Genomic DNA, 14,216 nt, shown 5'->3' on the forward strand with positions numbered 1-14,216 from the left:
AGAGAGAGAGAGAGAGAGAGAGAGAGAGAGAGAGAGAGAGAGAGAGAGACTCAATGTAATACAAATTTTGAAAGAGAGAAACGTGCTTTTGCTACACAGACAGACCAAGAAATTGTCAGAGGGTTAAATAGGAAGGCTCAATTTGAGAGCTTTCAGTCTAGTAACAATAATAAATTGGCTTTCTAGGGAGGAAAGACCAGGGCATTCAACAGGTTCTCTGCTATAGTCATCTGAGCCAAAAGTTCAATCCTCTGCCTGAATGAATTTGAGATAGAGATAAAAAAGTAGAATTGTAGTTTCTAGAATAGTGGTTTCCAGGACCTAGGGATTGGGAATTGTGGAGTTACTATGTAATAAACACAGTTTCAGATTTGGAAGGAAAATATGATTTTGAAGATAGATTATGTGATAGAACAATATGAATTTACTTGATATAACTTAATTATATCCCTAAAAATAAATAAGATGATAGATTTCTTGTTATGTATGCCTATATATAAAAATTTTTATATTATATATAAATGTATATATATTTATTATAAAAATAAAACTATATTAAATATATATATATATGAGATAAAACAGGCATCTTATTAAGCATTTATTATGTACCAAGTATACATTTGGCTATTATTTCAAATGTGGATTAAAAGAAAAACTTGTGGTAAAAATCATATATATATATATATATATATATATATATATATATATGATGATGATAGTTAACACAGGTAGCTGTGCTTTGCAGGTTGTTTGAGGGATCCAGGAAGCAATTGAATACATGAAGACTTTCATTCATTCATTCAACAGTCTAAATTTATTAACAGCCTACCTATTATCAAGCCTAGTTCTGCATATAGCATGTAAATATTGTAATAAGCAAGGGATGTTATCTCTATGGACTGTAGAATTCCAGTCACTGTTCTTTGTGAACAGTAGATTGCTATACCCAAAGAAGCCTGGGGATAGGTAAGTCTCTGTTCCTCTATTCAAGTACATTGCTAGAATATGCCCTTCTCAGTACCCCAGAAAAAAAAAAAAAAAAAACAAGTCTTCATTCAAATGGCTATTCCTGCATTGTCAAAAGAGTAAACAGTTGGGGTGATCTGTAACCAGGGATTCCAGTTCCATCTCTCATTTGAAGTAGGAGCATAACCTTGAGACAGTCCTTTCCTTTGTCTGGTTCCCAGTCTCATCACTGAAGTTATGGCTCTGGCCTTGTGGCCACTAATATTCTCTGCTATCAGTTGGGTAGCCACATCATGGACTCAGTGGTGTCTACTTTTTGTCTTTATTTGTATATGCCAGGTCCTATCTCCAAGCCTGGGATACCAGGCATCCATCTCTGTTCAGCCAACATACCCAGATCTAGCCATGATAGAAATAAACCCTTTTGTATGGATATGATTATGTCATGTCTGGGAAGTAGAGCTATAGGTGGATGTAAATATGCTATATGGCAGCAACAGGGGTACCATGAAGGGCAGAGAAGATACCCACCCTTACCACCACCACCACCACTACCGAGCCTGGGAGTACCCCAGAAAAGGGCATGTGCAGTCTCTGCTCTTTCCTTTCTTCTGCAGAGATAAACAACCTGGTGATGATCTGACAGCTGCATGGCTGAGGCCTTCCCTCTTGCTTTTGTTATGTATTTTGCAGAAAAGCGTGATGGGAGGGGTGAGGTTAATGTGTTGAGTGTAAGCAATTAGTCACTCAAACCATCGACATTTTCAATGGCGGGATTTGAGGGCCTACGTTATTGTGCACTGTTCTGATAGTTTATCCCTGAAAATTTCTGCCTGTATAATGTTTCTTAAAATATATCACGAGAACATAAAAGACTTAATGCAGTGCTTTGTACAACCATTAGAGTTTGAAGTCAACTGAACCACCTCAAAACTCTATCCTGGGTGCTGACAGTAATTCTCTTAATTGCCATTCAGAAAAGGAAAGGAGAGCACTTTAGGGGTTCGGAGTCTGGTCAGCTGTGGAGTTGGCTGTGAGACCCACACAGACTGTTTCATTAAAGTACATGTGAATATTGAGGAAATGATATATTTATTTGCAATGGAAAAAAAAACAGTACTGTTAGAATGTCAGCGGTGTTAGTTAGAATGAGGACAGGTGTTTTGATTTTGTCTAGCCAGCTTCTGTGCTTATTTGAGGATGGGCTTCCCACCAAATGTGTTTTCTTTACTTGCGATCCATTTCCAAAAGTAGAGAACACATTTGTCCTCTCTTTAGTAACCTTAAAATGCCACCACTTCATAATCATGCTTTTAACGTCCATCTCACTTAGCAACTTCTCTTATTTCCAAGTAATGTTTTAAAAATCTTTCTCACTCATTCAGATGCCAGATTTAATGTTGACATTTTAAATTTCTGATTGCTTTTGTTATCCTGCGATGCATCCTGGAATAAATCGTTAACACCAGTGTGGGGTCTCTTAACATGATCTATTCAACACACCACCAACGGTTCCTCAGCCTTCAGATAGTATTTTTCTGAAAATACTGTGCGCACGCGCACCTGTGTGTGTGTATGTGTGTGTGTGTGTGTGCATGCACATGAATTTTCACCAGTTCTCCTGAACACACAAAGAATAACTGTTTAGTGTGTCTAGCACACAAAAATGCCATGACCTAATTTATAGCTACACATAGCCTGTGGAGGTAGCTCAGTGGTGAACATACTGCATTTCATGGCATTTTTTCAAAAGTTAGGGTTCAATTGGGGTTGTCTGGTATATAGATAGGGTTCAATTCTGGGAACTGACATAAATCTGGAAGCCTGCATAGGATGTGAGGAGATGTAGAAGCTGGAGGAGGAACTGAATTACTCCGGGTAGACTTGCCGCCTCCTGGGCCTCCCTGGAACAGCTTTACCTGCGAGAGGCTCACATGGGCAAATGCTTTCACCATGTGTCTGTCTGTGAGATGAGCATTCAGCAAACGAAAGATGAACCTGCTAGATGTCTCTTCGAATGCTTCAGTGTGGTGTACATTATATGTGTTCTATCATTAGCAGCAGAAAAGCTGCTGTGGTCCAGACTGTCTTCTTGGAATCTTTGGTGGAGCTCTAAGAAGGCTAAAGTGGGAAAGGTGGTTCTCAAGAAAGGGAGGCTATAGATTGTGTAACAGATTTGGGGAGGGCATTTGAAATGTGGGGTATCCTTTTAATAAAAAAAAAAAACTCAAAAGCTGGTTAGCCTGAGGTTCTGTGGGATGTCATTAAAATAAAATTCAAAAGCTGGTTAGCTTGAGGTTCTGTCAGACAGACCTCCTAAATGGATAAATTCTGGTTTTGAAGTTTATTGCTGACTCGGCAGTGTTTCCTGTGTTTGCTATCTGGGACATAAAGAGGAGGAGCAGGACAACACAGCAAATGGATGCAGGTCGCGGGCCCACACCCAGGAGAAAGCTGCCTCCAGCCAGGAGTTCTGCTGATGCCCTGTGACTTCATCTCTGTTAGCTTGGACCCCCGCAGCCCTGACTCTTCTCCTAAACCCTGGTCTCAAGGGCAAAACCACTTTCTAGGTATAGTTTTCATCATTAGTCCTGAGGACAGCTTCAGTTAAAAGCCTTCTCAGAAGCCTTTTGCTTTCTCTTTGCGGTCTGGACCAGATTTCTGGGATCCTACAGTTGACCTGAGACCAAGAAGGAAGTTCTGGTGATGTGAGAAGTGGAGCCACTTAAGTTACTGACATGATGGTAAAGAAACTTAGACACTCTCCATCTTCCTCGATCGCTTTATTTCCTTGGCTCTTTTCAAGACTCCATGTTTTACTTTCGGTTTCATTTCTAATATGCAACCATCAAAGGAGGAAATAAAGGAACACTCACCTTGTTGGACATTGGGAGAAATATAGTGGCGATACCTCTAGGCATCCAGACACCCGTTGCCGAGAACTCCCATTCTAAAGGCAGCAGTGCACGCTGGCCTTCATTCCAGCTCAGCAAAAAAGGATGTGAGGCTCAAAGCGATGAAGTAATGCACCTGAGATCACATGGCTAATGAAGGATAGAACTAGAATTTTAAGGCACTTTGACAAAAAAATAATTCCTGGGTGGGGAAGATGCCACACCATGTAAAGTCACTGACACCAAGCTTGAAAACTTGAATGTAATCTCGAGAATTTACATACTGGAAGGAGAGAACTAACTCCTGCAATTTATCATCTGACCTCTACATTTATGTCTGTCATGGAATACACACATTTGCATGCTTAAGCACACACACACACACACACACACACATAAAATTTTAAAATTTTGCCTTTAATCACTACATTTGAGAACCTGATATCAAAAGATCCTAAATTGAAAGTCATCCTGAGCTTCATATATGTGCATAAATACATAACAACAACAACAATAATAATAAGTGAGATTCTCTTAGCAGCAATGTTCATATTGCTTTGACTAAAAACAACATTAAAAGAAAAGGAAAGAAATAGTTATTTTTACCACACCGCTATGCTTCAGCTGACAAAACTAATAAAAGCAAAGCTTTATTTAAAAGAAAAATCACCAAATATTGAAAAGAGTGTGGAACAACCAAAGTATTCATTCTCTGCCGACAAGAATGTTAAGTTGGTATACACACTTTGAAAATCCAATGGCAGTATCAATTAGGAATTATCATACATATCCCTTCTAACCCAAAAATTGGAATCCTAGAAATGTGTATAGATATACCAGAAGGCGTGTGCCTAATGCTTCTTGTCATTAGATCAGAAGTAGAAGCAGCCTAGATGTTCAACCACAGATAAATAAAATGTGTTAGCGTCATATAATAGAATGCTCTATAACAGTGAAGAAGAGCAGCCTATGGCTGTATGTAAGAATACAGATGCCACTTCAGATATATGACAAGCCACAAAGGAGGATATATGGCACTATTATGTATATGAAGTTTGAGAGGGGATATATATAATCTATAGACTGGATGTTAAAACTGTGATTATTTTGGTGTGACTGATTTAAATAAGGGGCAGGAGAAGAGGATTTCTGTCATTCTAGTCATGTGCCATGTTATGACCTAGAAGAGATTATCCAGATCTGTTCACTGAGTAAACACTCTTGGATTGTAGCCTTAATATTTTATGGACTATTTGTTATATTCCATGAAAATGTTTACCAAGAATGTTTTGTTGGCACTCATACAGTAATCATTTGAAGGAGCATGTTATCAGATGTCATCTGTTTTCCTAAGTGCTGAGATATAGAACATACTAGAATAGGTACCCTTGACCTTTTATAAGAATTCAATAAGAGAAGACCCATGAGGTGACCAGCAGAATGAGTTAGTAACTATCAGGGACTGCTGTTGTTTTCACCACTGTTCAGCAGCTGTATAAATGTCACCTCCCTTCCCATAATTTTGCAAGGTATGTGTCATTATGCCCCTTTGCCAGACATCACAGAGCTGGTGCATGGCAAAGCATGGTCCCCAGTAGTTAATGACAATTCCAAAGGCAATGGAACCCATATCATGATGGACAATTTCTTTGTTAGGTTTCTGTTTCTGTGATAAGACCATGACCAAAAGTAACATGGGGAGGAAAGAGTTTATTTGCCTTCATATCCCTATCCAGGATCACAGTCCAGTGAGGGAAGCCAAGACAGGAACTTAAGGCAGAAACCGGAAGGCAGGAACTGAGGCAGAAACTATAGTGGGACACTGCTTACTGACTTGCTCATCCCAGCTTGCTGAATTTGCTTTCTTACACACCCCAGGACCTCTACACAGGGTAGCACCACTTACAGTGGGCTCCTACATCAATCATTAGTCAAGAAAATGCCCCCACAGATTTGTCTATAAGCAATCTGATGGATGCATTTTCTCAATTGATGTTTCCTCTTCCCTGATGATTCTGGTTTGTGTCAAGTTGAGAAAATCATAACCAACACAGCCAGCTAGGGAACAATACTATGGTCAAGTATAAGGGGGATACTGGTGGTCTCTATTTGGGGCCAGAAAACCTGGGTGCAGACCCAGCTGCTGCCCCACATTCCTACAGACAATCACTGGATGTAAGCAGTCTTCTGTTTTCTGTGACCTCTTAAGACTACATGCTCCTAAGGATGGGACCCAACTTTTTGGCATGCTTCCTGGAACAGTTCAACAAATATTTATATTAAGAGAAACTCCCCTTTGAGTAATAAATCAGAGTGATAGCCTATGCTAGATCAAAGATGAAGGTCTAGAAGAAAAAAATTTTCTTCTCATTTGTGTTTTTGTTTGTATTATTAGAGACCCCAGGAAAAATAGTAACAGAATGGTTTGATTTTTTTTAATTAGATGACTTTGCATCTCCCCCTAATTCACCCATAAAAACAGAAGTTTGATCAGTGTTTAAACACCAGTGGAAACCTAAAACCTTCCCATATGGAACAGCCCTGTTTAATTTAATGTCATTTTATTTTATGAGATAGTTAATAAACAGGTACTGTATTTGATCTTGTGAGTTTAGTCCTCTATATTTAGCTTTTTCAGCTTTAATGGAACTATAATTTTAATCATGATTATTACTTTACATTTTAATTATAATTTGGTGTGGCTTAAGTATACATTTCTGAGAGTGATTGTGTAATGAAAACAGGAATTAGCTTTTCATTAACAAAATAATGGGAGATTTCCCACTGCATTCTAGTCTGTGTTCAAAATCAAGGGGCTGGTCTAAAAATAGCAAGGGGAACTTAACATCCTGGTTTAAAACGTGCTTCTAAATTGGCTGTGTTCACAGCCCAGTCTCTTTGCTCCATCTTGCCTCATCTCACTCTCTTTCTTTTCAGCAATAAAATTTAGAAACAGACTTTGTGTCTTCTGAGATTTCAAAATACCTATTTTTTTTTATTTAGATAATTAGCACCATGGAGCCTCAGGTGTCAAATGGACCGACATCCAATACAAGCAATGGACCCTCCAGCAACAATAGAAACTGTCCTTCTCCCATGCAGACAGGCGCCGCCACAGATGACAGCAAAACCAACCTCATCGTCAACTATTTACCCCAGAATATGACCCAAGAGGAATTCAGGAGTCTCTTTGGGAGCATTGGTGAAATAGAATCCTGCAAACTCGTGAGAGACAAAATTACAGGTACGCTCTTCAACACTCAGGCTAGGGACTCAGAGCAGACCTCAAACACCATGCATGAGCGCCTACACCACATATTCTGCATATACAGATTGTATGCATACACAACATAAATTCATACCACGTACACACTTGTACACCCCAGGATCCTGCAGGCTGAAAAGACTAGGAAGATTTTGAAGCTTTTTCGCCTTTATATAAAATGAGCCTTTGGTTTTAGACTCATTTATTTTTGATCATTTGCCACTACATTATTTTTAAAGACAGGGTCTCATGTCTCCAAGGCTAGCCTCAAACTGACTGGATAGCTGAGGATGCCTCTACTTCCTAACAGCAGGGATTACAGGCATAAACTATCGTGCCTGGTTTTATGGACACCAGAGATAAGGGCTTCATGCATCCTGGGCAAGTGCTTGACCAGCTGAGCCATGTCCCTAGCTCTTCCTTTGCACTTTGGTCCTGAGTGCTGCCTTCTGTCTCTCCTCTCTTGTACTCCATGCTGCTTTTATTCCTTTCTTGTGTTCTCAGACATTTGGTTTGTGCCCAGTTTTCTTCCATATGTCACGACAAGTGTTTTAAAGGGGGCCAAGTAGAAGGATGACATAATTGCTCTTTGTCTCTGAGAGGAGCAAGTCCCAAAGATAGCAGATAATTCTAGAGTGTAAATACAAAAGAAGGGAGATGCTTAATGAAGATACATATGGAAGATATTTTATCTCATATATTTGTTCATTTTGAAGATACTTTTTAATCATTCACTTTCTTCTTGACCTTGTACTTAAAAACAAAGCAATGCCCTATCCCCATATGACCTCAATAATTAGGGTTTTAATGTTTTTGTCAGACAATTCAACTGTGCCTGTTTGGGGGAGTTCACGATAATCCTATTGGAGGTGAGAATATTTAAAAAGTTAATGAGCTGCACAATGAGAGTGGTGAAGTGCTACCCGAGAGTGCCCCACCACCATAGTCACCGCAGCAGCCCTGAGTCCCTGTCAGTCGTGAACGGTGACTGCTGTGTCAGTTTAACTGACAAGCAACTGGCTTGCGTTAGTAGAAATGAAGATCTGTGATTTAATCAGGGTAAGATCTGGTCCCCCTTTTAAATCAGATGCTACAATGTATACACATACATACATACATACAAATAAATACACTCTTTTACTCTTCTAATTCACACATAAATGTGCCCCCTTTAAATAAGCACTATTAGCTACAGTGTAGGTCACACAGTGCCCCCAACACAATTCCTTTAGCTGTAAAATTGGGAACTGGTACTTATCTTAAGAGTGTATTGTAAGGAAGAACTGAGAGACTGGCTGTATCACACCTAGCAAGGTGACTGTTGGATAGGAGTCTTTAGTCGGTAGAGAGTACGATTTATGAAGATATAGCTAGTATCCTTAAAGGTGTGTGGTCAAGCTGGAAAGCTGATACCCAGCCTCCCTAGCAGGACCGCCTTTCCAGCTCTTACCCACATGGACTGGATCTTCTATTCTTTAACAAAAACGCCTGTACTTTCATAAAGCCGATGTTTAGATTCCTTGAATAATCTTTACATAATGGGATGATAATTCAAACCAAATTAAAACCAGTTAACCATATGATTCTTCCTCCCACTCCTATATAGAAAATGTATTTTTGGTTTTGCCTTACATTCTAAATAGGGATTCTGCAGCTACATTAGTGAGTGGGTATTACTAATCACCTTTTCAGGAGAGTTCCCTCAGAATGGTAGTGAGATTTTTTTTTTTAAGTACTGATTCATGGTGTTGTTCCTTGTTTTCTGAAGACACATGTTTAAACAAGCAGATTCCTTTACTGAAAGAATGCTAATTTGGTAGTTCACCGAGTGGATCTGAATAGGAGTGACAGCTTCTAAGACAGCCTTTAATTTGGTATACAAAACCAAAATTGTCAACTCTGCGTTGTTTAGCACCCTATCAAGCGCAAGCAGAGATATACAGCAGCATCTGGCCTTAAAGATGAAGCTTATGGGTTCAAGGCAGAAATACAATACGGGCATAAATTTATAATTATGTAATTTTTTTATTTCAGGGAAAAACATATTTGTAGAGAACTTATGGGAATGAGGCAGGGAAATATAGAGAGACCAGAGATATTTGCCCTCATTTGGTAGCAGTGTTTAATAAAAGTAGAACTTATGGTTGTAAAGAGTGCTTATTAAATTCTTCATTTACACTACCTAATTAATTCTAGCATTTTAAATTAACAGAGAAACTGGTCCCTGCTGTACCATTCCATAGATGCAGCATATTTTCTCCATCCGCCCGTTGTTCAGGTTTAATTGGCTACGCTAAAAGTCAGAGAAGGGGGGAGAGATGGGGCTGTGGGGGGTAGGGAAGGATGAGAATCACTCTAAGAAGACCCTCAGAGGCCTGCTGTGGGGTTCAGTCCTAACCCAGGTCAGCAGGACTGAAGTATCGCACCAGGCAAGTGCAAAGGCTGCCACGGGTCCAGAAGTCAGGGTAAATGACATCATAGGTATTTTTGTTGCCCTGAATTTTAACATGCCGGTCCCCCCTTTTCCTCCAACACCTCCTACAGATCCCAATGCATCTCGATCCTGTGAAGTTTACAAGAAGTTCTAAATATCCAGTGGGAGGATTGGGGGAGGGGGATGACATAAAGATAAGAATTTAAGATTAAGATTTCCCAGCCCCAGGCCACTCCCTAGACGAGAATGGGGCGGGGTCTGATAAATTCGAGTGGATTGGTGCTTGGCTGTCTGTCCTTGCTGACTTCTCTGTGTGAGAACGCACAAAAGAAACTTGGTCAAAGATTTTAGTGTTAAGAGGACACCATGAACACATCCTTAGTGCTAGGTACTTGCAGAACACTGGACATAGCTTACATCCTCACCACAGAGTACAGCTTCCATTTTCTTAGAAAAGAAACTGAAGCCAGGCTAAGTAGCTTCTCCAGGCAGCATGGTTACCCCCTGTGAGCTCAAGAATCACCTAAAAGTTTGATTTTATTCTGGAGTATGTGCAAGGAAGACAGCTAATCCCCTCCCCATAACCCAAAACAGCACTGTGCTCCTGCGAGGAGAGGTTGCTGCCTGCCCTCTGGAGAGCATCCCTAATGCACCATGCCTTTAAACAAGACTCCTGTGTATGAAGGGAAGCATGGATAACCATATTTGTCATCCACTGGGGACATAATTCAACCTGCATCTTTCTTCAACATTCAGGCAAATTTACTGAGAGTACCAGATTTCAGATTCCCTTATAGTGCTTCTGGACATCTTTGTCAACCTACTAAGTAATGCCTTCTCAGAAACATTTGATTTTTCATTTTGCAGTTGGGAAAAGACCCTTCACCTAGGTAGCCAGGAGAGAAAATATACTTCCTGAGTTGTTTCTGGGTATAGCCATGGGCACATGATGTCACAGAAAGCTAAGTCTCAGCTTTTTTTCCTCCATCCACCTGCTGCTGGAGAGAAAGGGAAATAAGTGTCCTATGACCCTCAAGGTCCAGGAGAAGAACACCAAGCCTGAGTAAACTGTATTTCTCCATGGACTTCTGAGAAGTCATTTAGGTTCCTCATTTTTTTTTTTTTTTTTTGCCTTTGGCTTTTGTTTTGCTTGACCGAGTACAGATTTCTGTATGATTGGCATTTTAGGGAAGAAGGATACAGCTTGGCCAGGACAGAATCAGGTGACTCAGGTATAAATACAGCTCAGCTGTGATGCTAAATTTCATTATTATAAATGTCTATCTTGTTACAGTCCCACCACAAAAGAAATAAAGAAGGGAGTAAAAATAACAAAAGAAAGTCCCTAGAGGGAGCTGGGGACAAACTCAGTGTTAGCTTGTTGGCTTAGCATATGTAGGCCCTGGCAACCTCTACCACCACCACCACCATCACCACCACCACCACAACAACAACAACAACATCAACAACAAAAACCTAAATCCCTTTCCTCACATGTGCACAGGAATAGCTTTTAAGAATAATCTTATAGCCATTTCATCCAAGTTAGAGCTCTACAGGAGTTTTTGAGAATAGAGCGGTCCACACTGAACATTGCACACTGGTGTGGGCAGACCCTAAGCACTCTGGTACTTGAAGAAAGTAGATACGTTAGCTGATGCTATTGCAGATTAGAAAGATGGATAGAGGGAACAAAGGCAAGGAAATAGAGCTGACATTTCAGGCAAAGAGCAAAAGCATTTTTTCTCCCTCTGTGCTTTGGCCAAAGGAAGTACAGTTCAAAGATGGAGGTGGCCCTTTGGAAGCAGTGGTCCAATATGAAGCAGCAATAGCCAATGGACTTAAGTATGCCAAAAACAATTATGACTTTCCTCAACACTGGAGTTTTCCCTTTATAACATGTCTTTGACTTAGTATCACTATCCAGTGGTAAAAAAAAAAAAAAAAAAAAAAAAACAGAACAAGTGAGTAAAAACTCATCAAGCACTCTGGGTACCAGGGTAAATTCTTTGCCAGAATCTTTGTTCCTGACTTTATCTCTAATTTAAAAGAAACCAACTCCATTCAATATAGTGGCACCAGAGCACTTCCTCAGTCTGTGAAGGGCTAAGCAGCCTCCATGTCTCTCAAGACTTGAGACTGATATGGAACACAGCAGTAGTGAGCCTTTCATTAGAGCTTCCAGGCGAGGGGCCTGATAAACAGCATGATCTGGAAACCAGGAGAGGAGAGTGAGACTCCAGACTCGTTCTGTTTCCCCTCTACTTTTATGGAACTGGATTTGTAGAAACACTATAAGACTTTGATTATGTCTCTGAGATGACCAAATATAAAAAATAAAGGAATCAGGAAGAAAAAAAAAAGCCCTAAATTCTGAAAAGACTTTGAATTTACTCTTAGAAAATGAAGTCAGGCATCAGATGAATTTATTAGGATAATTTCTTAAAGAATCAAGCAAAGACAAACCAGAATAGCTGCTGCTTTTGGTGTGCCATAGGCATTCTAATGTGTTTTCTGGGATAAGTGTTGTGTAACAGCTCATTATTAATAGTATGTTGGGAGTCCTGGAGAATGACCAGGCTGCTACTGTCTGATAAGCACCTTCGTGCACCAGCCGTCATGCTCAAAAGACAGAGTCCCGTCTAATCCACAGCCTCCTTTACAATGGAGTCTGAAGCTGAGGGTGAATGAGCAACTCTCATAAGTTGAGTCACTTGCCCAGGTGCAGGAGATGAGACTTGAATCCAGCCCAGTCTCACTAACTGTGAGTCGCCCAGTGTACACTTTATATTTAACTGCTTCCTGCAAACACTCAGCTGACTTCTCCTCTTTCCAAACCAAACCCAGGTTGTTTTATAGGCAACGAAAACTTTCATTAAAGGGAAAACATAATTAGAGCTTGGAATCTTTTGATTTGGAAAATGACACTTAAATGTATGCATTTAAAAAGAAAAATTCTGAATTCACCAAGTCACTGCTTACCTGAAATCAAGCCTATATGCCCCCCTACCTCAAATCCATGGCCACTTTTTCAATTAAATTGTTACATATTTTAACTTCTGATTTTCTTTTTACTTCTTGAAATGCCTCTTCTTATGTTCGCCTTTTTTCTCTCAGCATTGCATTGCAGTGGAAACTGCCTTAGGTGTCAGTGTAATCAAACCGAGCCACAACTAGTTATACCCAAGAAAATCCCAAGATTGATTCTCTAAATGAAGTTTTCTTATGTGCACGTGCAAAGGATACTTGTTAGTGAAGAGAAGAGTGTAGGAAATCGCTTGTGACATGTTTTGCTTTGAATTGGAAAGATGCAGGACACTAGGTCCCCTGGTTTGCATGTAGCACCTCCTGCAGTCACTGTACATGTGTACCACAAAGAAGAATAAACGAGCTTTGATCGCTGACTTGGAAAGGAGGTTGACTACTGCTGAGGGACGTTAGGGAGAATTTTTTTTAGATGTAGAGAAAATTCGGAAGTCTACAGGGATTGCAGACTAGAAGGAGAGGAGTCTACCTTGTGAAGGAGAACAAGACTATCGGAACATTAAGTGTAGACAGCAAACCATGTAATCATCCTGCCTCTTACACACTCACCAAGGGCAGGCAGAGACCTTCCATTGCTCCTAATTAGAACTTCGAAGTTGAGTGAAGCTGTGAGGTTTAAGGTTTGTGCCGGCACATCAGGATTCTTTCAATGGTGTTTTGTTTTGTTTTTTCCCAAAATGTCAGTAGTCAGGACTACAGACTAGCTATGGTTTCCTTTGCCTCCTGGTTATCTTCCTCTTTGTCTCCCCCTCCAAATTTGACAGTTCTGCCCTGATTCCAAACTTGGGTAGGGAAATATCCTCTTATCCCAGGAGCGATGTCTCAATGGCTTTTACCTAGGATGTGAATCAGCTGGGGTGTTTTAAGGAGTTTCTATTTCTGTGCTTGAGCTGACTGGTTAATCCCGTGTTCACTCAGCCTTCTGTCTTTCTCCTAACACATACACTCGCACATGTACACTCACATATGCACCCTACTTTCTCACACACACTGCATGCACATACATGTGCACAAACACATCAACACATATATACCACATACATACATACATACATACACACACACACACAAAAGTCTTTGGGAAGACAGCATAAGGGAATTGATTCATAACAGTGCAAGGTGGTGTGGCCAGGTTGGTTACAAGTAGGAACTAAGCAATAAGGGAATGTCGGACTGAGCTTCCCACCATTCTCTAAAAGTGTAACTCGTCACGTTCAGGGCAGGAGGAAAGCAGCTTCTCAACCGTGTAGGGCAAATTCACTCTCCTCATCTGAGAGGTGTGGTGGCGATGATTTCCTTTTCAGTCTGCCCTACTCCCATTCTGCATCTCCCTCCCTCTCTTAACTGATGAACTCTGTGCCTGCCTACGCCTCATAAGAATTAAAAATCTTTTAAGTTGCCTTTTGAGGTTTTCTACAGTGCCAAAATTGATTTTTGATAGGGAAAGATAGTTCTAGTTTGGAGAGAAAATAAAATTCAGATAGAGGCCATATATCTGTGTACAGCTTTTTACATTTGCACAGCATTTCAATCAGCCAACAGTATTTATTTAGCATCTATTCTCCAGTCCAGAAATATGTTAATCTCTTCCCTCTCTTAAACTCTATCA

The 14,216-nt window shown here is 40.2% G+C and overlaps 1 protein-coding gene across 11 annotated transcripts in view; it reads left to right on the forward strand.

Moving 5' to 3' along the window:
• The window catches only part of Elavl4 (ELAV like RNA binding protein 4), a 138,437-nt gene that overhangs the window by 83,433 nt on the left and 40,788 nt on the right, over positions 1–14,216 (forward strand). For 8 of the 11 annotated variants that reach the window (XM_028785520.1, XM_028785485.1, XM_028785467.1 and 5 more), the window contains exon 2: positions 6,867–7,107. In XM_028785520.1, the coding sequence (XP_028641353.1) occupies positions 6,867–7,107 (241 nt within the window). Of the gene's footprint in view, positions 1–3,626; positions 3,714–6,866; positions 7,108–14,216 lie in introns of all 11 variants that reach the window. The other 3 variants (XM_028785504.1, XM_028785523.1, XM_028785494.1) reach the window with 1 other exon arrangement.

Source organism: Grammomys surdaster, unplaced genomic scaffold (assembly GCF_004785775.1).
Source record: "Grammomys surdaster isolate TR1022 unplaced genomic scaffold, NIH_TR_1.0 100, whole genome shotgun sequence".
NCBI classification, from domain to species: domain Eukaryota; kingdom Metazoa; phylum Chordata; class Mammalia; order Rodentia; family Muridae; genus Grammomys; species Grammomys surdaster.